Source organism: Sebastes fasciatus, chromosome 11, assembly GCF_043250625.1.
Source record: "Sebastes fasciatus isolate fSebFas1 chromosome 11, fSebFas1.pri, whole genome shotgun sequence".
Classification (NCBI taxonomy): Eukaryota; Metazoa; Chordata; class Actinopteri; order Perciformes; family Sebastidae; genus Sebastes; species Sebastes fasciatus.
Genome location: NC_133805.1, coordinates 9694833 through 9719422, shown reverse-complemented (window position 1 = coordinate 9719422; position 24590 = coordinate 9694833). Strand labels below are relative to the sequence as shown.

The 24590-nt window shown below is 39.1% G+C and overlaps 3 protein-coding genes and 1 non-coding gene across 7 annotated transcripts; 3 read left to right on the top strand and 1 right to left on the bottom strand.

Moving 5' to 3' along the window:
• Positions 1 to 1234: 1234 nt before the first annotated feature.
• On the bottom strand, positions 1235 to 1306 carry trnae-cuc (transfer RNA glutamic acid (anticodon CUC)). The gene has a single exon. It is a non-coding gene; the product is annotated as a tRNA-Glu (tRNA).
• A 153-nt stretch (positions 1307 to 1459) lies between these two features.
• On the top strand, positions 1460 to 6405 carry LOC141776692 (caspase-8-like). Its single transcript, XM_074650448.1, has 7 exons — positions 1460 to 1649; positions 1689 to 1749; positions 3361 to 3707; positions 3830 to 3864; positions 4836 to 4941; positions 5040 to 5586; positions 5762 to 6405. The coding sequence occupies exons 3-7, from the start codon at positions 3368 to 3370 to the stop codon at positions 5907 to 5909; spliced, it is 1176 nt and encodes a 391-aa protein (XP_074506549.1). The 5' UTR covers positions 1460 to 1649; positions 1689 to 1749; positions 3361 to 3367; the 3' UTR covers positions 5910 to 6405.
• Positions 6406 to 6765: 360 nt separating this feature from the next.
• Positions 6766 to 12685, top strand: catip (ciliogenesis associated TTC17 interacting protein). The gene is made up of 9 exons (XM_074650450.1): positions 6766 to 7195; positions 8613 to 8798; positions 8895 to 8950; positions 9551 to 9637; positions 9908 to 10075; positions 10162 to 10286; positions 11834 to 11910; positions 11997 to 12064; positions 12246 to 12685. The coding sequence occupies exons 1-9, from the start codon at positions 7075 to 7077 to the stop codon at positions 12432 to 12434; spliced, it is 1077 nt and encodes a 358-aa protein (XP_074506551.1). The 5' UTR covers positions 6766 to 7074; the 3' UTR covers positions 12435 to 12685.
• Positions 12686 to 14859: 2174 nt separating this feature from the next.
• On the top strand, positions 14860 to 23245 carry LOC141776689 (caspase-8-like). Of its 4 annotated transcripts, XM_074650441.1 has the most exons (13): positions 14860 to 14995; positions 16331 to 16364; positions 16421 to 16557; positions 18055 to 18230; positions 18912 to 19017; positions 19546 to 19678; positions 19755 to 19810; positions 19895 to 19961; positions 20119 to 20183; positions 20293 to 20401; positions 20589 to 20716; positions 21162 to 21550; positions 22732 to 23245. In XM_074650441.1, exons 3-13 carry the CDS (start codon positions 16450 to 16452, stop codon positions 22865 to 22867), a joined length of 1473 nt encoding a protein of 490 aa, XP_074506542.1. In that variant the 5' UTR covers positions 14860 to 14995; positions 16331 to 16364; positions 16421 to 16449; the 3' UTR covers positions 22868 to 23245. The 4 variants fall into 4 exon arrangements, with proteins under 4 accessions (XP_074506542.1, XP_074506539.1, XP_074506541.1 ...); XM_074650438.1 differs by lacking the exon at positions 16331 to 16364 and having other exon boundaries at positions 14866 to 14995; positions 16384 to 16557; XM_074650440.1 differs by lacking the exon at positions 16331 to 16364 and having other exon boundaries at positions 14866 to 15007; positions 16389 to 16557.
• Positions 23246 to 24590: the final 1345 nt, after the last annotated feature.

The following is a 24590-nucleotide window of genomic DNA, read 5'->3' as shown; positions in this document are numbered from 1 at the left end:
AATGACCTTAGTATTTCTAAAAATCTTTTAAATGCATCTGTTGAACTGGACACCTGTAGTGTAATTTAAAAAGTCTTCATATTGGATATTTCACTGTCGGACGTGTTAATCATCAGAGGTATAACAACACATGACTACCACCAGCTCTAGGTTTCTACTCTTTAGTAACTGAAAACATAAAAAATTCAACAAAAGGGAAAACAATTCTACTGATACATTTCTTTACCTAAAGGTGACCATTTCCATTAATTTGATGATTGCATTTTTTTTTTATATATATTCATTTATAGTCAGTGTGGCTGCTAGGTATCGCTGTAAGACTATAGTGCAAATATCTATAGTTGTATAGTTGCTATTTGTTTACATCTGTGCCTTTAAAGGTCCCATATTATAAAAAAGTGAGATTTTCATGTTTTTTTTTTATTATAAAGCAGGCTTAAGTCCTTTATAAATACTGTGAAAGTATCGAAACACTCAATCCACACGGAAATACACACAGCCCGTATTCAGAAACTCTGCGTTTGAAACAAGCTGTCAGGATTTCTGCCCATTCATGATGTCACGGATATACAATATTTAGACCCTTTACACAATTTTAAACGTAAACATTCTAAATGTGTCCCAGTTTATTTCCTGGATTCAGTGTATGTGAATGTCATCAGCTGACAGGAAGTAAACATGGACCCAAGCTGTTGCCTAGCAACGCAATTCTGTTGCAATTTTGTTCCAATTTTGTTGCAATTTCGTCTAAATGCGCTAAAACGGAGCGTTTCAGACAGAGAGGGTAAATACAGGTATATTCAGGCCGACAGTATGAGGAAAATAATGTTGTTTTTTTTACTTTAAGAATCTAACCACTGGCGCACTTTACACTATACATCCTATATACCACTTTATAGACTGCACATATGTACATATTACATTTATTCATTGTACATACTACATTTATTTATTGACGGACTGTACACACTATGTTCACCCATTCACTCTGTATCTTTTATATCTCTATTATTGTTTTTTTATAATTGTGTATACCTTTACCTCTCCTGAGTTTCACTCTGTTTGCTGATGTTGCTGATTTTGCTGCTTTGACACCTGAATTTCCCTCAAGGGATTAATACAGGTTCATCTTGTCTTGTATTGTCTTGTAAACATGTTCTAGTAGAAACACAAAATACAAGTATGAACCTGAAAACGAGCATAATATGGGACCTTTAACAGAGCAAAACACTAGTTCCCTGACCGGGAATCGAACCCGGGCCGCGGCGGTGAGAGCGCCGAATCCTAACCACTAGACCACCAGGGAGACATACACCGCTGTGAAACAAGATCTCATTTTATGTGTGTTGCTGGGAAGTCTCTAGTGTTGCTGCGATAGTCTTTCTCTTTCTCTTCCTGGAACTGAAGCTGCATGCCCAAACCAACCGTTTAACTCAGCTACCCTGAAGCCCTTTTTCTCTTCCACTAGGTGGTGGACAAGCACCACACTCACACACTTCTATTGTCTGTCACTACATCCTGTATACTCTCTAGCCTTTTATCAACGAATCGCTTCCACATGGCACAGAAAAACCTGAGCAAATGAATACAGAATTGAATAGCTTGTAATTAACGTTACTGCACATTCTGCAGAGACGTCACCTTTGATCTTGAAAACGAAAGCAACCCTGCCTAGGTATTGTTATTACAGGCACAAGGAGAGTCCCCCGGTACAAGTCCACAGAAAGTGGAGGGAAAGACGTCCTGACAGTAAGTGACTAAAGCCATTATGTTATTATCAGTGTATTGTTGTAGCTAGCTGTAGTTTCCAAGTACAGTATTGTTCTTTGTATCTTTATTCAACTTCTTCAACTTCCAACTATTTCTTCCGTACCGTTTTTTGCAGTTTAACTTCTGGATACTTTCAGCTACAGAAACCGTTCAACAATCAAAATATTCAGCTCTTTAAGGACATTAGTGTTATATCTTTTCGTGTTTCAACTATTTATACTTTTTAAAATATTAAGCTTTTTCCAATTTTTTTTTATATATATGTATATACATACAAAGCATTTCTTCTTTCCGCCTATTCAGGATAATTACCACTTTTGACAGTATTTCAGTTTAGCTTCCAGTTTTTCTAGCAATGTATTTCAGCTCTTAGCTTCTATAGGTAATGCAGTTCAGATTCCAACCCTGCCAGTTGTACATTTCAACTTCTAGGTTTTTTAGCAGTGCAGTGCAATGCATTTGAGCTTTAACATGTTTAGGCAAGTCATTTCACATTTCTGAAATTTCAGCAACGTTTTGCAATTAATTTCAGCTGTCAGCATTCCCATGCATTTTCAGAAGGAAATGCATTTTCAGAACCTTCAGTTAACCTTACTCACTTTGTAACGTTATACCACAATCGTAGAAAAGAGTTTAAGTTCGCTATGTTAAATTCTGACTGTGTAACGTCAGTCTGTAACGTTACCTGATGTCAAAATATAACGTTAGATACAAGATGGCACACATTCTTAGCTAGTTGACTACATTTTAAATGTTAACTCATTTTTGAGGGCCCCCTTTTTCAAAGTAACACTTGCTGTGTTTGGTAAATAAGAATTATGTTGCTTTAATCTCATGAATGAAGTACTCAATGATGAATTCCCTTACAAAAAAGAAGTATACTTCAAGTTTATTTTATGAAGTAAACTTAAGTACAGTTCAAGTATAATCCCAAGTATACTTTATGTGATAAGTATACTAATATCAATGTACTTGTTACTAGTACTTGAATACTTCTTGGGACTATATTGGCCCACTGTTTAGTTTTTAAAAGTATACTTTTAATGTAAGATGTAGTTAACTTTGTACCAAGTTGTATTTTGTACTGCAACTATAATATGAACTCTACTACAAGTGAACTTATAGGTATACTGTTAGTTTACTAGTTATATACTTGTAGCCTCCTTTCTAGTTTATGAAAGTACACTTTAAAGTATACTCTTAGTGAACTACTGGTTTAATAGTTTTTATTGCAAGTATACTTGTAAGTTTTCTTTAAATGAACTTATGGTACTTAGCCAAATACTTTTCTTTAAACCTTTCAGTATAAGGCAAATACACTTAGACTTTTCTGTATACTTGTTGGTATAAGCCAAGTATAATTTTATCTCCTTATTATATCTCTGATAAGTACATAAAAAGTAAACAGAAAGCATGATCTCGTATTTTAAGTTTAAAAGAAGTATACTAATGGCACACTTGAATAAACTTCTTTTTCGTAAGGGCTGTTCTACGTACCGGACAATGGCTCTTTAGTGGTAAAAGTGCAATTGCAATATGTTACAAAAAAAAACAATATTGACTACTTGTTCTTATTGTTCTCAATGTCAGATTCAGCATGGCAGCCAAAGACAAGATAAGACGTAATAAAACAGCCATGCAGACGATTTTGAGTGGAGACCGCAGGTTGATCCTCAATAAAGTTCATGAGAATAACCTGATAACTGAACGGGAGTACAACAACCTCAGAAGCATCAACAAGGAAGACGAAGAGGGCCACATCATTGAGCTTGTGGATAAGATCATGAACAAAGGAGAAGACCGCTGCCAAGCTTTCCTGAACCTCCTGCAAACTGATGATGAGATTCAAGAGACGTTCCCAAACCTGAAGAAAATACAATTGAATGACGCCTGCCTTTTACCTACGCCTGTCCAAGTTTCTTCGGTTCATGAAAGTGGTACGTTATTATGTGCAGTTTGGTTATAGAAATGACTCTTATGCCAGCCTATTGTGTGTTTCACATGAAGTTGAGGTCTTTATGTTTGGAGTTGTAATTCTGTTTCCCTCTGATTTCCTCAGATGTTCTGCCACCAGGGAGCAAGAGGCGAAAGGAGGTGAGGTTTTCACCTAATATTGAAATAACACACTTTATGTGACAATGCTTGAGTCATTGTTATTAGTTAGGCTTTAGACACAAGACATGCTTATTATCCTGTATTAACATATAGAATATTAGCTTTATTATATAGACAGACCCCATGAGACCTTATTTTGGAGAAAATATGAACGGTAGTCAACGCCGAGAGACAAATAATTTTTTGATCCCATTTGAATTACGCAGTTAATCACACATATGATGTTTGTCAAATTAAAACATAATTTTGCAAGTCAAGAAAGTCACAGTTCGTCGTAGGCTTTAGGCGGGAATAAGTTGGCATATTAGCACTTTCGGTTCCTCTGTCTGGAAGTCGATTTTAATAGGTTTTTAGTTAGATGCCTGAAATAAGGTCTTTGGTTAACACAACCTTAAAAGATTTTAATGTTTTGTTCTTCGACTTAAAATACTTAAATAAATATCCCACTCGTGAATTTTGAAGCCTTTATGTGTTGGTTTATTAGCTGTTGCTAACAAGTAAATTAACTACTAAACGTCATCACGGTGACTCGTCCGCCTTTACAGCCTCGTTGTGTATTCTCACACTCATGCAACCTTGGTGTGGCTCATTTATAGCTTAATGTTAGCGTTTTACTTCTGCCGATTGCATTCACACTTCAAAAATCATAAAGTGGTGTTCATTTGTGGAGATAATCTTGCTGAACAAAACTTGTAAGTATCATAAACGTTTGTTTGCCACAGAGCTTATGTATAATAATCCAAAACCCAATGGAAAAATCCCATTTGCTTTTTGTCGGAACCCAGAGCGATGCTAACTTCCTGGTTGGCCTACAAAAATATGTCATCCTGGAGCACTCTATTGTAATACCTCATAAATTGAAACTAGTAAACTTAAGTTGCGTGTTCAAGCATAAAATATTGAAGTTTCTTCATTATATGTTTGTGTCAAACTGTTTCTATTGTTTTCAGGACGTGCAATATGAGTTGAACAGCCAGCCAACCGGCCTCTGCGTGATCATAAACAACATGAATTTCATGGATGGGACAGAAAGAAGAGGAACCGACAAAGATGCTCGTATGTTACAGAGTAGACAGATTCACAGATTTAAACTATTGTCCTGTTTGGTGGTGGTTGAAGCTTAACTATTTTTTTTTAAATTCAATATCCTGCAGAAAGTTTGACAGAGGTGTTCAGCTGGCTGGGGTTCAGAGTGCTGATGTGTGTAGACCAAACCATGGACCAGATGGATCGCACACTGAAATGCTTCGCTTCTCAGAGCGACCTCTCTCAGCTGCAGGAGTTCAATGTTAAGGAGTGGTCTGGCAGCGGATTCGCTGCTCTTCAAGAGGCTCCTAAGCATGGCGATGCCTTCATCTGCTGTATCCTGAGTCACGGAGAGAAGGGCGCGGTCCTCGGGATCGATGGGCAGCCCCTCTCCATCACACAGATAACTAGAACTTTCAAGGCGACTGATCAGTCGACCCTCACCAACAAGCCCAAAGTGTTCCTGATCCAGGCCTGCCAGGGAGGGAAGATACAGCGTGGAGTGTTATTTAAAGATCTGCAGGCTGATGACTCTCACTCACCATCCACCTCTGAATTTGCCGATGTTCTGGTTGCTGTTGCCACTGTTGAAGATCATAAGGCAATGAGAAACATAATACATGGGAGCTGGTTCGTCCAATCTGTGTGTCGGCAGCTAATGGAGGGCTGTCAAAGGTAACTCAAAAAAATTAAATATATATTTAGTCCTGCGGCTTGAAATTTCCACAATATTTTGTATCTTGTAGATCTGATGATATGATCGTTACCATGTAATGTATGATGTACACTTGACTTAATCATAAAGTGCCATGTTAGGGATAGTAATTTTGTACGTTGTATATTGTTTTAGGGGTGAAGACATTACCACCATCCTCCACAGCGTGAACAATGAAGTAAGCAAGAAAGAGGGCAACAGTCACCCCGGTGAAGTAAAGCAGATGCCTGAAATTAGGTCCACCCTGAGGAAGAGTCTTGTGTTGTCTCCACATCAGCATTGAAGCTTAAACACCAGAAATCATACAAACACAGTATGCTTTATGTCTTAATTAAGGGTGTATAATTTACTCAGGGGAAGGGGTTTCTTAAGGTGTGCTCGATCTTTTTTTATCTTTCTATTTTTAAATCATCACATTGAATCATTGTGTTTTATATTGTCCCAGATTTGTGTTGCAGAATAAACCTGCTTTTTGCTCAAAGTATGATGACCACTGGTGGGTCCATGTTTTAATGAGGAATGATACTATTTCACTAGAACTTTTTACAAACAGAAGCCTGGTGACATTCGCATATCTAACAAATAAGTTACTAATGCAAACATGAATTTGTATTGCCTCCTAGCCTTATCTACGCATATTTAGTATATGAAAGTGTTCCTAACGCAATATATTTTTAAAACATTTTCTTTTATGGCTTAGAAAAAAAATCCAAACAAAACCAGTACAGCAAATGTAAAATAGATGCCAGTAACTGCATGGTAAAGTGAAAAACAATTTGTCATTGTATTTGTTCGCTTCCTTTTTAATGAATTGCTGTGTATTGCTTTTATTTTTTTAATTTTTTTTATACTTTATTTTTTCCCTTTTTTCGAGGTTATTTTCGTATATACAATTTACAGTTCGTAATTACAAAAGTTTATGAACCAATTTTTGGTCAAAGTAGTTGAGCTTATAGACAAACTCATTAAGTACACTAGAGAAAACAACTTCAACATTCAAAATTGAAATAAAATTAAGAAAATAATAATAATAATAATAATAATAATAATGACAAAAAGAAAGAATAGAATTAAAAAACAAAACAAAAAAACAATAAGCCTTTATTTTTTAAGTTTTATTTTTTTATTCTTAACAATAGCTAAACACATGGAGGATTTAAAAAGGCATTCAACCAACACACATTATGGAGCAATGAACAGGATTTGTTTGTGTGCACCTGCTTTGGTGGGAATTTGGTTGCGCACATAGGTCCGTCTTTACGGTACTGCAGCGTCGTTGCCCTGACAACTCACATTTGTTCGTCTTCTCTTCCGGGAGGAACATCAAAAGGCTGCTTGCCATAAAAACTAAACCAAACAAGCTATCTGTTGCAACAAAAGTGTGTATTATAAAGCTGTTTTTTATTATTATTACCGGGAGTATCTGCCATTAAATAAAGACAGCGTTAATGATGGAAGCCCCGCTGGAAGACGAGACACCTGCCGGAGCCGCAGCGGGGATTGAGGGACTCGAACTCGGAGAGGAGCTGAACGCCTCTGACGAAGCGAACACGTTCATGTCCAGCATTGGTGAGATGTCCGTTTACTCTGCAGGCTACTGACACAAACTGCGTAGGCTGCTGGAGTTAACACCACCTGGTTTTGGCACATCTCGTGTTGCACCCAGGCACAGAACTGACAATGAACCAAATATAGAAAATAAAGCTCTAAACCAGGAGGACAGCAACCTGCAGCTCTTTAGCTCCTCTCCAGAGGCTCCCTGTGGATTATTAAACATGGAAATGATTAACAGTTTTTTGTTTACATTTTCATTTGTGTTTATCATTGTTGTAGGTCTGTGGTACAACAGAGTATTAGGGCCACATTGAGGAAAAAAAATAGATCTGAGATTTCAAGAAAAAAGTCGTAATATTACGAAAATAAAGTCAGAAGTTTATTATGAGATAAAGTCATATTATTATAAAGTAGTAATTTTACGCGTTATTTTCTTTTTTTCTCATAAAGTTATGACTTTATTTTCTTAATATTACCACTTTTTTCTCATAAAGTTATGACTTTATTCTCCAATATTCCGACTTTTTTTCACGTAAAGTTATGACTTTACTCTAGAAATCTCAGATTTTCTTTCCCTTAAAGTGGCCCTCATACTCCGTAATACATTTGCTCTTTGGCCCTCACTGCATTAGACTTATATACTATATACTTAGACTATAAACTGTGTTACCTTCATCACACCAAATCAACCAAATATAGAAAATAAAGCTCTAAACCAGGAGGTCAGCAACCTGCAGCTCTTTAGCTCCTCTCCAGAGGTTCCCTGTGGATTATTAAACATGGAAATGATTAATAGTTTTTTGTTTATATTTTCATTTGTGTTTATCATTGTTGTAGGTCTGTGGTACAACAGAGTATTAGGGCCACATTGAGGAAAAAAAATAGATCTGAGATTTCGAGAATAAAGTCGTAATATTACAAGAATAAAGTCGTAATATTATGAAAATAAAATCGTAGGTTTACGAGAAAAAAGTCATAATATTACAAGAATAAAGTCAGAAGTTTATTATGAGATAAAGTCATATTATTATAAAGTAGTAATTTTACGCGTTATTTTCTTCTTTTCTCATAAAGTTATGACTTTTTCTCATAAAGTTATGACTTTATTCTCGTAATATTACAACTTTTTTCACGTAAAGTTATGACTTTATTCTAGAAATCTCAGATTTTCTTTCCCTTAAAGTGGCCCTCATACTCCATAATACATTTGCTCTTTGGCCCTCACTGCATTAGACTTATATACTATATACTTAGACTATAAACTGTGTTACCTTCATCACAATGCTCAAATGTTTTGCGGCTCCAGACAGATTTTCTTTTTTTAAATTTTGACTAAAATGTCTCTTTTGGTAGTAAAGGTTGCTGACCCCTGCTTTAGACTTATTTAAAACTGTCCATACGTTCAAACGTAAAAATCCCCCACTTCTCCCAGAGCCTGCAGAGCTGCTGAAGTGTGTGTTTCCAGACTCTCTGGTGACTGTGTCAGAGGGCGGCCGGGACCTGGGGAAGTTCAGTGTGACGGTGGAGTTTGCCCGAAGAGTCCAGCAGCCGTGTATGCTACTGCATGCTAAGAGCCAGGGAGCCATCGATGACTCCCCCTGTGGAACTACAGTGATGGGTGAGGGGGAGGCAGGGGCTGCAAAGACAGATTGACCTCCATAGTTTTGTCTATTTACTTGAATGTCTTTTGTCCTTTCTTCACTGTCCATTTAAGCCTACCTAACCACGGACCTGGAGGTGCTGGAGGAAGATTACCATGAGTATGTCAAGGTGGGTCTTTGCAAACTCTCCGCACTGTCTCATTTTAAAGGGGACCTATTATTCTTTTGTGCTTTTTCCCCTTTCCTTTAGTGTGTTATGCAGTTTTTTGTGCATGTAAAAGGTCTGCGAAGTTATAAAGCCCAAAGTCCACGCCAAAGGGAGTTACTCTTCCCCACAGAGACACTGCTCCTGAACTGCCTGAAACAAACTTGCTTAACGTCCCGCCTTTTATTCCGTAACGTGGTGATGTCACCAAGTAACTAGGGTGTCCCACTTTATGAGGGACTACACAGCATTTTTATCCCTTGTCCCACGTCCCACATATTGAGACGATGTCCCACATTTTCATTGGCTCTAGTTTTCAAAAGTCAAACCACTGCAGGACAGACGCTTTTTAAAAATCTGGCAGGAGCTCAAACAGAGCGTTTCAGACAGAGGTCAGATGTCCTAGTAGAAACCCAAAATACTAGTATGCACCTGAAAATAAGCATAATAGGTCCTCTATAACACACATGGAATTCATTCTTATTCTTCATTCTCATGCCACATCTGTCTGGTTTTTTTTATTTTGTATTTCCTGCCTTTAAACACATTGAATCCCCTTTTCAGCTTGAGGGCCACAGTTTGGACAAGAGGCGTCACATGGTGCAGCATGACGGGCAGATGGTGATCAATAAAGTTACCACTGTAGGAGAGGTGAGAAAGAATAACCCTGTTGCAAAACAACATTAGGGTTCTATCATCCTATAGGCCCTCTAAGCATTTTTATGGGGAAAAGATGCTAATATGATGACCTTTGCCACGGCTAAAAGTACTTTTTACTACCATTTAGTGAAATCTGGATCTAAATGTCTTTCTGATAACACTTCAAAATGGTTTTATTCAAACATTTAGGTGATGTCAACAGACTTCTTGTTGTGAAATTACTGTAAGATGTAATTCTTTTTTATGTGTGTGTGTGTACAGGAGACAACGAAGGAGAGCGTTTCTTATCCCATGTGTGTCCTACGAGGGCTGGTTACCGAGGGGTCCAGCTTGCTGCTGATGCGCCTGATCGCTCTTAGGAAGATGGTGCCAGAACACATGACCTTCATCTCCTTCGACCAGGGATTACACATCATCCACACCACTTTTGTAAGTAATCATGCCAGTGAGACCTCTTGGTCATTCTGTGTGTTGTTTGAATAGTGAGCTCTGATTATTTGTTTCTCTGAGGTCAGAGCGAGCTGGGTCTGAAGCAGCTGAAGGTTGGGGTTGAGGACGTGGAGGTATTTGGGGTGGAGAGGATTGTTCACTCTGTGGAGGACAGCCCCACTACCTGGCAGTGCTACTTCCTGGCTGATGGGTAAGCTCAATGACTACACCAAAGAACGGATATTGCTAAAAAGTGAAAGTCAATTGTTTGTTCCATTGCAACGCCCAGCAGCAGAGCTACGCCATTTTGGACTGAAAGTGACTACCGGACGCCAGTAAAACATCCGCCTACAAAGTGCAAAAGTAAAACAAAATTATTTCTATTCTATTGTCATTATTTTAATGTTTCTACTGAAATGGCCTGTGTTGAAAAATAAAATATTATAAATATGCATACTATTATAACAATTTACTTACTTACTTACTTTTTTCCCGGCCGCTTCCCAGAGGAGCGATGGACATGAATGGAAGTTAGAAAAATTCAGCACACAGATTTTGAGATCAATCTCAAACGTTTTCATGTGAAGGACCTCCAACATCATTGAACAATAGATCACAGGCCATGGATGTATAAGAGGTTGTGCCCTGTGCTTTTGCCCTGCGTGTTAGTAAATAGCCTACAACCACATTAAATTCTGTTTATGTCATGCTACTAGCGCTACTAGCTACTGGCCGATAGCCGGTTGTTTGGGAACAGAGACGTTAATACATACATATCGGTACAGACTTACAGCATACAGCCCATGGGTGTGTTATAACATAATAAAAGTGATGAGTTACAGACAATATATCCATTATTACAGCTGCATACAGCTAGCAGGAAGCTGGCAGAACCAGATATGTCATATAAGCGTGCAGTCCCGCGGGTCTGATGCACGTTCATTATGCAGAGGAAAATAACTCTGGATTCAGCTTTTAGTTAATTTACCACTTTTAGGACATAATGATTTAAATTAGGGCTATATAAGTGTTTGTACTGGGAAGTTGATTTACCTAAAAAAAAAATTATCTTCTAATTTACAGACGTCTCTTTTCATGGCCACAGACTCATTGCCATTTTCAGTCCAAAATGGCAGCAGCGCTACCGCGACGCCGTCTAACGGCTGTTGTCAAAAAAGCATATCTATCGTATACTCTTTGACTTTACGTCTTCTCACTGCCCAACACTGTGGATCAAATTGCAATTCTTTTAGTGTTTGCAGCTCCTTAAAGGACTATACCTGTGTTTAGGGTGGCATGATAACAATCAAATTAACGTTTTGGTGAGTTTTAGTGTTGTAATGTGGTTCGCATGTAGCCTGTGAAAACCAAGACATGATTGCAATGATATTTGTGATCTGGCTACCAGAGATCCATATACAGTATGTGGCTAAGTTCAAATAAAAATGTATGTTGATTTTATCCAGATGTGAGACCCATGAACTGATACATGTAAATGAGAGTGTATGAGAGACAGAGAGAGAAAGAGAGAGAGAGCAAGAAAAACACATTACAGTAAAGTTAATTTTATTTTCTGTGTTGTTTTTCATGTGTGTGTGTGGATGGCGTACTGTTCGACCGCCAGTGAAACACACCTGCATCCTAAACGAGTGCATGCATTTATGACTTTCACGCTCTATAAATCACTTTGTGGAAAAAACATTTTTTAATATGACTTGATAAAGTATTTTTTTTGAGCAGTTTATATTCTCTGATCAGGCACATGGCCAGCAGAGTGCAGTTGGGATCACCGGTCACCATGAGGCTGCTGCAGCTGCCATCACAGCTAGAAAAAGGTATCCATTCTCTCACACACACATATAAAAGCAGTTTTTCTAATGAAACAGAGTTATGATGTTTGTTTGGTTGTGTGTGTTTTGAGGTTTTGAGAAGGTCCCTCTGGTTTGGGAAGAAGACATGCAGATGCGCTCCAAGTTCTTGGACAGAAAGGTAACCAATAATGTTCTCATATGATAAAGACATTTATTCAGAATGACTGTACCTGAATAATACTGTTTTCCTTCCATACATCTTATCCTACAGGCTATATTTCCCATTACCATCATCTTACCCTATAAACCCTTTGAACAGAACAGAGAATGAATGTGCTTTTGTGTCTCGTTGGGGGCAGGAGGAGCTGAAGGCGGACCATGCCTCCTACCTGAGACAGCATCCAGAGATCCGTGCGCTCGTATCTGACTTCCTGCAGTTTTTGCTGCTGAGGAAACCAGATGACGTCTTCCAGTTTGCCAGAGAGTACTTCCTCCCTTTTGCCTCCCGCCGTCCTCCAGAACTAAGCCTGGAAGCCTCCTCACTCTGAAAGCACATGCTAAACAGCCTTTTTAAAAAAAACATATATAGCTATTCTGTTCATTTATCCTTTTAACTTGACATTTAATTTTAAAATTGCATTTGGTTATGTTATATCTTGTCTGATGTTATATAAGTGACAGATGACTAGCTGTATTAAAGGGAAACTTTCAAACCTGAGACTTCACCTGAGCTGTATGATCTTGCTAAAAAAAAAACTAACTTTAGTGATCTGAATAAAGTGGTATGTTTCAAACAATGTTTGTAATTTCATTTTTGGTACCTGTCTATTAGTGATGTGTCGGTCACGAACGAGCCAGCTCAAAGAGCCGGCTCTTTTAAGTGATAGGAGCTGGCTCCCGTCTGAGAGACGTTTATTTATTTATTGTTTTATTAATTCAAGGCAGAATGATAGGACGATCTTCTCCGCGCCACGGGCACTTCATGCACTGACTGTGACTGAATGTTGTGTTAATGACGTCCGTGCGACCAATCAGGTGATGACAGACAACGATCATACCATCAAGCAGGGAGGGGTGGGGTGTACGGCGCGCTGACGGTCTACAGGTACAGTGCCGGAGGGAGAGGAGGAGAGAAAGAGAGAGAGTAGTGTGGTGCGCGGAAATGAAGCAGCATGTAAAATTATGGTATTTTGGAAATTATAAGGATTAGTATAATTATATTGAACAATTTAAGTGATATATGTGCACACATACTAATCATAGGTCAAAACAGCTAAAGCTAAATTTGGCTGAACTATAAAAGGCAGAAGTGGTAAAATGAAGAGCCGTTTGGGAGACGAAAGAGCCGGCTCTTCTTGGTGAGCTGAGCCAAATGATCTGGCTCCCTAAAAAGAGCCGGAATTCCCATCACTACTGTCTATCTTATGGCTGTTTTCGAAACCGCATACTGCATACTACTGAGGAGCGCAGTATGCAGTATACAGTACATACTGTATACTGCGTTCCTCAGTAGTATGCAGTATGTGACAGTTAAAGTGATGTATTTAGCAGTATGCTAGACGAGGCTTAAGCCTTCAAACCAGCTCTTAAAGCACAGGACAAAAAAACTAACTTGTACTATTACAATATTATCAAAAAATACAACTTTGATTTTGTTGTTTATGTTGTGCTTGTTTACTTTATAAGATACTGCAGGTTTAAACTATTTATTCTGACAGCTCATAAAGAAGTCCGACAAACAGGATCATCAACGAGGAGAGACGGGAAATATAAAACATTCATCCACAACGTTTACTTTACTCAAACTGCTTTTTCAGTTACAGCAAAAGGACTGATCTCCCTCCAGATATTAGAGAAATGTTAAAAAAAGTGTCATGTTGTCTCATCAGGAACCTCTCTGCCCCGTCAGAAGCTGCTCTTTCCCTCTCCTCTTCTCTCTCCTCTCCTCTTCTCTCTCCTCTTCCTCTCCTCTCATCTTCCCTCGCCACTCTGCTGCTCTGCAGCCGCTCTGTGAGCGTCACTGGCCGGCTCTCCAGCGAGCTACGCCCGCGGGTGATTGTGGAGCTTTTTAACTCGAAAAAAGGCAAATAAACACAGGTTCCTGTTAATTTATAATGGACATCTGTGTTGTGATATTTAAACAAACTATCCGTCAACAAGGAAATCAAAGCCTGTCGTCTACAGACCGGTCTCTAGAGAGCTCCAGCAGCTCATAGCGGTCTCTGAGCGTGACTACCCGGCTTGCTGGCAGCGACCCGGGCAGGCGCTCGCTGGCTGTCACGGTATTCTGTGGAGCTTCTAAACTCCGACAACGGTGGAACAAATGTTCGATTCGCCATCTAACTTCGTAAAACTGCCGATATTAATAATCTACACAGTTGATTTCTCGCCTCAAAAACTTTCAGAAGTGAATTTAGTGTTGAAATGGCTACAGAAAACGTAAAAAAAGAGCAGCTTTTGGCTGCTGTTTTTATACCCGTAGCCTGTGCTGTTCCGCCGCTTTGCATTGTGGGATACAGTAGGCGAGATAGACAGGTACGATGCATACTGGAGAATGTTTCCAAATCAGTACGTCATCCGGGTATTTCTGGCATACTGGAGATTTTGCTTTTGTTCGCATACTGCATACTACATACTACATTTTGGCCAAATCAGTACGTACTACTAGTATAGTATGCGGTTTCGAAAACAGCCACATGTGAGACATGTCTGAGCAAGTTTGTCAACCTCCAGCAAGCGAGTCTGTCTTCAAAATAAAAGTGTACAATGTAAAAAGACAAAGAAAAAAGATATATAATGAAAGGCGTGCTACAACATTCTCCAAATAAGTTATAGGATAATTGTTTTGATTGGTCTTGGACCACTTCACGTCGACTAATCCGAAGTAAGACTTTACTTTTGCGTCTCTATTGACCATATAGCGTTTATTTTGAAGGTTTTAAGCGGAAGTAGTCGTTCTTTAAAACACGTCGCTCACTTCCTCTGAAAGTGAAACCAGTAAGTGGCGGCGGACTGCGAGCACTAAGGCTTCATTTGTGACTTATTTTTCGGTCTAAAAAAGGGGATATTGTTTTACTGAGTAACAGAAGACGCACATAAACTGACAGCGGTAAGTTTTAACGTGGTAAGTTGACTCACCTGTGTGTTTACGGAGGTTAGTTAATGTATTCAGCCGTTAGTTAGCTTACTGTAAACTAGCTGTTAAACTACAGTCTATAACCGAGTAACTTCAACAGTTCGGCTGTTTGTTGACTGTAGTGTAATGTTACTGTTAAACTGATTTAATTGGTTACATTACTGTTGTAACCAGAGTTTGAGCTAAAACTTTTTAAACTTTTAATTTTGTGAAGTCAAACAAACGTCAGGACATGTTGGTGTTACATCGAAATGTTTCCCCCTCCTACCTAAAACTGAACCCATAGATATATAAAACCAAATAATAATAATAATAATAGTGCATGTTATTTATACAGTAACATATCACAATGTGGTTTTCAAAGGGCACATATAAAACAAGAAAAAGGAAGTGAACATTAAAAGTTAAAGGTCCCATATTGTGCTCATTTTCAGGTTCATACAGTTTCTACTAAAACATGTTTACATGCTGTAATGTTAAAAAAATAAACTTTATTTTCCTCGTACTGTCTGTCTGAATATACCTGTATTTATCCTCTGTCTGAAACGCTCCGTTTTAGTGCATTTCAACTGAATTGCGTTGCTAGGCAACAGTTTGGGTCCATGTTTACTTCCTGTCAGCTGATGTTATTTACATACACTGCAACAGGAAATAAACTTGGACACATTTTGAATGTTTATGTTTAAAACCGTGTAATGGTCTAAATATTGTATATTTGTGACATCACAAATGGACAGAAATCCTAACGGCTTGTTTCAAACGCACAATTTCTGAATACGGGCTGTGTGTATTTCTCCGTATATTGAGCGTTTTGATAGTTTAACAGGATTTATATAGCACTTAAACCTGCTTTATAATATAAAAGACATGAAAATCTCACCTTTTACAATTTGGGACCTTTAAAATCAAGAACAAAATATAGAAAAGGGGATTGATAATATACCACTCAAATACATACAAATATTTTAACCATTTGAAATACATTTTAGTCTTAAACCTAGCCATGGGAACAGCCATCAGGTTCCTGCCTGAGGACCTCACACTGCCTACAGGTTGAAGTTAAGGGCTTTAAATGTAAGGAGTGCTCAAAATGTCAACAGTGATTTAATTGTACTTTCTAATATGTTTATCACTTATGGCGTAAATCAATGTTTCTATATTATTCAGCCACATCAAGTATAGAGGTGGTATTTGGCCAGTCATTTGAGCTCATGTCATGTTTCACTTGTTTTAGTTTCCCCAACAAATGCCAACTTTTCCTTTTTACCCCCTGCTACTCTGTTGTTTCTGCCTCTCTGATACCTGTAGAGCGCCGTGAGCTAAGCACCGTGAGCTGAGCACCGTGAGCTGAGCACCGTGAGCTGAGCACCGTGAGCTGAGCACCGTGAGCTGAGCACCAGGCCTGTGCTGGTGGAAGTGGGTCTGTGATGGATAGGCTGAAGCTGTCTAGCATAGATGAGGAGCTGGAGTCCTCTGAGGTGGCAGCTCTCTGCTTCTTGTGTCGGGATGTTGTCAACAAGAAACGCCTGGAGGGGGTGAGCACCACATACCTGGTACTGTTGGGTCTTTCTCAAACCCGGACCCTCCCACTCCGTGATAGGGTGAACTTTGTTTGTAGTCACACTCACAGCTGAGTGAAGCACCCTTCTTTAAAGGTGAAGGGTATAAATACAGCAGCAAGCTTTGGGATGAACTTCTCTCTCTCCGACGGGAACAGGAACTGTCGTAACTTTTCATGGTTTCGCATCAAGCAGCATCTGTTATGCACAGCACTAATAATAAGATACGTAAGTCACAGTGTGGGAAGTGAGGTGGCAGACTCATTACATTCACTCCACATTAAATAGGCCTTAAGCCTACGGAGAAAAATCTAAATCAGAATTCGGTTTATTGCCAGTAGGTTTTCACATACACGGAATTTGCTTTGGTGTTTTGATGCATAAACAAGAAACATGAATATAGAACAGAAAAAAGAGCTATGCAGGAATATGCAAATATATATTCTAGGGGCTGTGCAAAGGTTCACAATATTAAGAATAAAAAGAATATGCAATAAACAGAAATAAAACGTACTCCATGCTTCTTTGGTGGCATTTCTTTTTTTTCCTGTAAGCATCTCGTTTTTAACTTTGATGTTTATAAGCTGCTTGGTTTTTGCAACAGTCCCTTTAGATGTAAATATACAACACTTTACAATCAAATGAACACATCTACCATTTTTCTAGACTTGACATTTCATCCTAAATAGAACATAACCTTTAAGTTCTTAATGTCTGTATGACAATATTAAATGTCTGTTAGTTTGAGCTGTTTACATTTGTACGGGTAGTTGCACGGAACTTATATTTGTACGGAGCGTGTACCGTTACGAGCATTGCACATGTCCAGTAAGTCGGCATCGATGCCGGCTCGCTGTTGGAGGGCACTTCCACTCCCAGCTAATTGGTTTGGGATGGTACTTAATATGACGACCCTCCACGAGAACGCACAAACGGAGTGGGAGAGGGTGTAGGGGGGTGGTTTGAGAAAGGCCCGTTGTCTTTGCACTTGTCTCAACCCCATGACTGAGGAAAAATATGTTTTACAGATATCCTATAATCACCAAAATAAAAGTGTGTATGGTAAAAATGTTTTTGTTTTTGTTTTAACAATAATAAAATATGTTGCAAAGCTTTACCAAGCAAAATTAACAAAGTGCTTCATTGTAAAGACAAACTAAAGAAATAGAGACAAAGTAGTTAAGGGAAACAAGGGATCATACGTTTAAAGACAAAAGTAGAAAAAAACACAACACATAAATAGGCCCGGCATGATCATTATTAGTGAAACTTGATTTAATTCGTAGTTGTGATGTATTTCTCTACCTTCAAACACCACTCCCTTGCTTTCAACTCACAGATTTTTTTCTATGGTGTCTTATGGACAGCATTTCTCTCCCGTCGCTAACATTCTCAGCTGTTGCATTTTGTTCCCTTTCAAGGTTCGTCTTCTCAAAAGGTTTGTTTGTGTGTTTCTCGGTTGCTCTCATGCAGATCGGGGATGCAAAAAAGCTGTTTTTGAGACTAGAAGAAAAAGGTCTGCTGGACAACCATCTCTTCCTTCGTCAGCTGCTCCAAACTATCGGTCGAGCAGATCTCCTCAACTTCCTGGAGACAGACAGCAGGCGACCAGAAGAAACCGATGCAAATCCCATGCTGTCAGAATACAGGTACATGTATAGACAGAAGGACATTTCAATCAGGAGAGACCTCGTATAGAATGAACAATATTTTATTACGCGGTACATGATAGAAGAATAGTGCAAAGTCTTTGACGATTAGACTCCATCGTGACTAGTACGTATCTAAAAGGGGGTAGTGATGCCGTGATGAGATAAGGATATATTCCCCCCGTGGAGTCTAGACACTGGTGGTGGTGGTAGTGAAAGGAGTAGCTGAAGATCCAATGAAGAATGTAGAGAAGGCCTGAGCACGGAATATGATGAAGCCCAGAGGTGATGGGGTGGAGGCGGGTTGCCTCTAGTCGCACTGATAGGACAACTGACGCAAGAGAGAGGAGAATGGTTTTTAAAATTTTGATTGCAACAATATGATTGGCTAATGAGAGCGTGGTAAAATCTGTTTGGTTATCTAAGATTGAACCACCCACAGTCAGCTGATAAGAGTAGGAGCCAGTAGAGAGAGAGAGAGAGAGAGACAGACAGAAAGGTTGTGAATGAAAGAGAGTGTAAAGAGGGTCTTCCTGTCTGAACTCTCGCTTTAAGCTTCATTTAACTGGAGGAGATAACTGTACACGAGGATCACAATACAGCTTTATTCCCAAAGTTAAAGTCTCTTGTCTGTTGTTTCTCTCCTCTTTCTCCTTTCCACTCTTCTGCTCTTTCTTTCAGGGTGTTGCTGTACAAAGTATACGCCGACATGACTAATGAAAATTTTGAAAAGATGAAGTTTCTTTTGAGCGACAAGCTGGGCAGAAGACAAATTGAGACATGCAAAGTGAGAACACACCCACCCTTCCACATAAACAGTTTCTTAAGAAATGAACATGTAGACTTTTTTATAGTTCATCTCTCTCCACTGTAATCAGCATTGATTACATCTTTTTTCTGTGAACAGTGGTTCGCTAATCAAATTAATTAATAACACTACTCAGATGACGATCACCGGTTCCTAACCTGGGGATCCCGACCCCCATAAGGGGTCACCAAAGCTTCATGGGGGGTCTCGAGTACTTCTTGATTTTAAGGGGTGTTAGACAGCTTTATTAAAAAATATACAGTTGACTTATATCTCAGCATTTCATTCATTTCTTGAGGAAACCTAAATGAAATTATTATTTTGAAAGTTTGGATTATTATTTAAGATATAATCTTCATAAGATAAGGGCACGGTGAAGACCTGAACCTAAATATAATTTGCTTTGCTATGTTACTGAAGTGAACTACAGCCATTTTGCCATAAGCAATTGTTTCTTGCATGTTCATTTTGTTTTGTTTTTTATCAACTCATCTCTGTTAATTACAGACAGCACTGGATGTGTTTGCTGAAATGGAAAAGAATGCTGACTTACTGTCGAACACAAATCTTCGTGCACTGCATGCTACACTGCTTCAGTTTGATCAACAACTGGCATTGACTATACAGCGCTACATGGACGGTATGAGACGCACTTACATGAACATTAAAATGTTGTATTGCTATGAAATTCATGAAATGATTGTGGTCTTTTTTAGGGGTAACCCAGCTGCCTCCTCAAACCAGATCTGCTCATTTCAGCGTGGATTACCAGGTGTGTGTATATATGTGTTATTATACAGTTCATCCTACAATGAGCCAGTTTAATGAGGACTGGAACTCTGTTTTCTTCCTACAGAGGGTCAACAACCCCCGTCAGCCAACACAACCTATCGTTGTGTCGATGTCTGAGACTCAGCCCGGCGGTAAGTCTCTCTTTTCCACTGTATTACTCACTGACCTGCCATTCATTTGAGCACAGAGTCATAGAATAATTACCCTTAATGGCAAGCCTTCCTCCACCCTCACTGCTGCAGATATTCACTCTCGTGCTATTATTTTTTTATCGTGTTTATTTTTTAGATGGAGGAGCGAGCGTGTGCCCCGATGCAGCACCACATATAGAGTCCCCCACTCCTCCTGATGACGTAACCATTCACACAAACACACATACCTCTCATTCATTCATTCATTCATTCATTCATTAGAACATTAATGTTTATGATTTGTCTATGTGGATGTGCTTGTGCCCTTTAGACAGACTACTACGCCCTGACTAATAAACCACGCGGTTTGTGTGTGGTCATCAATAATGAGGAGTTCCTCCCTGGCCTGAAAGATCGACAAGGGTCTCGGCAGGATGCGAGTATGTATCCTTGTATTTGAACAGCCATGTCATCTGATTTGTTTATATACTGTTTATTTATTAGTTACCTAGCAACATTCAGGGTAGAGGATGCTCAAAGTTAATACGTATCACACATGATGTGATGATATTAAGTAAAAAATTATCTTCCGGTATGTTTCAATTTGTCTCCCTTTATGTGACACAGAGTCTCTGGATACAGTGTTCACCAGCCTTGGTTTTAATGTGGTGACACACAACAACTTGACTGCAGGAGACATGCGACGTGAACTACAACAGCTGGGCTCAAGGAACTTCTTGGATGATGATGCCTTGGTGAGCAGCGTCACACACCTTCAGGGCTGTAATCTCAGTGACTACTTTACTCTTTAAAGGAATAGTTTGACATTTGGAAATAATTGGAGATCAATACCACTCTCATATCTGTACGGAACATATGAAGCTACTGCCGGCAGTTAGAAATAGTCCGGCACATAAAACCACAACTTTTCATTTTTATTTTTAGAGGTCCAAGAAAAAATTAGCGTATTTCCCAAAATGCTGAACTATTCCTTTAAAACAGTATGTTTACAATAGTCCTGTTAAACGGTTCATAGGTTAAAGTGTAGTTAACCTACGAGTTTCTGTGATTAATTGTGATTACTTGCATACAAAATCATCTTGTGTTTAACTCCAGCATTATCATTAAAATGTCGTTGGGAAAAAGTAAAATTGAGAAGTAACACAATTTAACACAAAACATGTCTGCCTCTGATCTTAGGTGGTATGCGTGCTTAGCCATGGAGAAGAGGAATGTGTCTTTGGTACTGATGGGCAGAAGGTGTACTTGCGAGAGCTGACAAAGCCCTTCACCAGCATTGGAGCTCCCACCTTGGCAGGGAAGCCCAAACTGTTCTTCATCCAAGCGTGTCAGGGAAGCGGCTACCAGAGAGGATCCGTGCCGTGTCCCCCGAGGCCAAGACAGGAGGAGGACGAACAGAGCCGCCTGGAGGAAGATGCAGGTCGTGTGCACGGCGAGACGGTGCCTTGGGGTGCTGACTTCCTGCTGGGCATGGCCACCGTGCCAGAGTGCAAGTCGTTTCGAAACACTGTCACAGGCTCCATCTACATCCAGCAGCTGTGCACGCAGCTGACGAGGTCAGCAAAAAGGTGAGACACGCCTCCACCCAGAGTTTAAGATGAAGCTTGTTGAGCTTTTTGTCCAGCCATAGTTCAGGCAAAGTTTTGGCCAACTAAATCAGGCAGGGCCCCAGCTTAACCACAAACTTCATAAAAAATGAGCACTTACTGACTTCCATACCACACATAGACTTAAGATTCAGGGAGAGTGATACATGTCAAGAGTCAAGACTAATGTGTGACGCATACATCAGCTGTATTGACTTATAAAATGCACTTTTTTGATGGTGTAAATCTTCCCTTTTTCTAGAAAAAGGAACATAGAATATTCCTCATTTCCCAGATTAGGAACCATAAATCTGTCACTGTTTCCTTAGGTCTGCTTTTGTTATTTTCAAATATATTTGCTGTGTTGTTGATGTGACGTGTCAGAGGGCATGATGTTGTTGTATTCAAATATTCTAGGGCTGTCGATCAATTAAAATATTTAATTAATGGCATGATTGTCTGTAGTTAATCGTGATTAATCGCACATTTTTTTATCTGTTCAAATGTATTTAATACCCTTATCAACATGGGAGTGGGCAAATATGCTGCTTTATGCAAATGTATGGATATAGTTATTATTGGAAATCAATTAACAACACAAAACAATGACAAATATTGTCCAGAAACCCTCACAGGTACTGCATTTAGCATGAAAAATATGCACAAATCATAACATCGCAAACTCAATTCCAACAGGCAAAAACAGCTGTCAGTGTATCAATGTGCCGACTTGACTAAGACTTGACCCAAAACTTCATGTGATTATCATAAAGTGGGCATGTCTGTAAAGGGGAGACTCGTGGGTACCTATAGAACCCATTTACATTCACATATCTTGATGTCAGAGGTCAAGGGACCCCTTTAAAAAGGCCCATGTCAGTTTTTCCTCGCCAACATTTAGTGCAAGTTTGGAGTGTTATTTAGCCTCCTTCGTGAGAAGCTAGTATGACATGGTTTTTCTAGTTTCATATGATGTCAGTGTCTTCACTCCAGCTGAAAAACTGAGCCGGCTGCAACTTAAAAATTGCAAGTTGCATTAAAGAAATTAGTGGTGTCAAAATGAATTTGCGCTATAGCGTTAACTTGACAGCCCTAAAATATACCCACAATTTTTTTTTTTATTATTTATAATTTGTAACACGCTTCCTCTGTTTTCTGTGCAGCCCAGCGAAGGATGATATTCTCACAGTGCTGACACGTGTGAACAGGGAGGTCAGCAAAGGAGAATATTTAAACTTCAAACAAATGCCAGAGCCCAAGTACACCCTCACCAAGAAGCTCGTCCTCGATTTTGTGTGAGTTGACCTCCCGGGACCAAGTACAACGCTGAAAATGTGATACTGATGGGTATGACTGTGGTTGTGTGCGAGTGTTTTTAATCTCACTGTATGAATTTGAATGTCAGCGTCTTTGTAGTTATCTCGAGAATCTGATGTTGTTTAATCAAAAAAGCATCATGGCATATAAAATGTTGCAGAAAGCCACTCAGAGAAAATATCCTTTTTGAAATGTTTATGATCATTCCCATATGATTAAGGAAAACAACATTGTGTTATTTTTATAATAGTGTATTATCATAAGTCTTCCCTTAAGATACAAATTATTGTCATTGGTATTGGTGGTTGTATGGAATCAGAAGTATTTTTAAACAATAAAACATGGCAAAATGTAAAAATACTCTGTTGCAGGTAAAAGTCCTTTATTCACATCCACCCATCCATTATCTACACACCCTCTTATCCTTTGTAGACTCATGGGCTTTTATTCTCAGTTTAATTAAGATAAAGGAATGAACATACGAGTAGTAAGGTTTAATGATTTATATTTGATCATGTAAAATTGACATGTAGCCTATTTTAGTGTTGAAGCTCGTCCAGGTAACTAACTACTTCGTCATAATAATGTCAGGGTTATCTAGTTTTGAATATAAAATCCTTATTGCATAAATAGGAATTTGTGCCAGTACATGAATGCCGGAGAATAAAAACTACATTTTGCAAAAATACATGATTTCACTGAATGGAAATTCTACACAATTACAGTTACACATTAAAGTAAGAGCATTTTGATTCATATTTGATCAGCGCTGCCTAGTTTGAATTAAATTAAAATGAGAAAGTTTGTGACCCGGCAATCATGTTGAGATAAGTTTCAGGAAATACCAAGCACCGCCCACCAGCCGGAGCACAGCCAATAGGAACGCTCGCTCTCTCTCTCTGAAATGACCTGTGATTGGCCAAAGTCTCCCGTCAATGCCTAGATTTTCTAAAGCCTGAAAACAGAGCCATGAGGAGGTGCAGAAGTCTAGTTTTCTCTCAGAACACTTGAATTACAATATGCTGAAAGGTTATTATGGAATTTTTGCCCAATGATGCCAAAAATATTCTGCCTAGTGTACGTTCAAAGTGGCAGTAGGGAGTATAGTTTTGGCATCATGTTTTCAGGCATTTAAAAAATCTAGCCCGTGACAGGAGACTTTGACCAATCACAGGTCATTTCATTGAGAGAGAGCATTTCTATTGGATGTGCTCCGGTCATGTGATTTTACAGCTAAACCGTACACTACGAGAGGATTCTGAAAACATTTAAGGAAGAAATAGGCATTAACGTAACATAATATTGATTCATATTTGATCAGCGCTGCCTAGTTTGACCGTTTGGTCAGAGTTCGCGAGTGATTGACAGCCGGCTCTCATAGACGGCAGATGGACAGCGGACCTCAGATCAGCTCTTACTGCTTGTTTTCCTCCGGTCTGGGAAATCTTTTCAGGTTACCTGTTTCATGTACTACTGTCAGGATATAGCGACCGTTTTATAAAAAAAAAAATTTTTTAAATCATATTTGCTCCAATCTCGCCTACTTCCGCTTTAAGTATTTTTTTTCTGTACTTATAATATGTAGTTGTAATGCACCTTTATTCAGTAACAGGGCTGGACTGGGACAAAAAATCAGCCCTGGCATTTTGGCCCAGACCGGCCCCATCCCCGGCCACGTGTGCTGTGTGTACCACGCTTTGTTGAA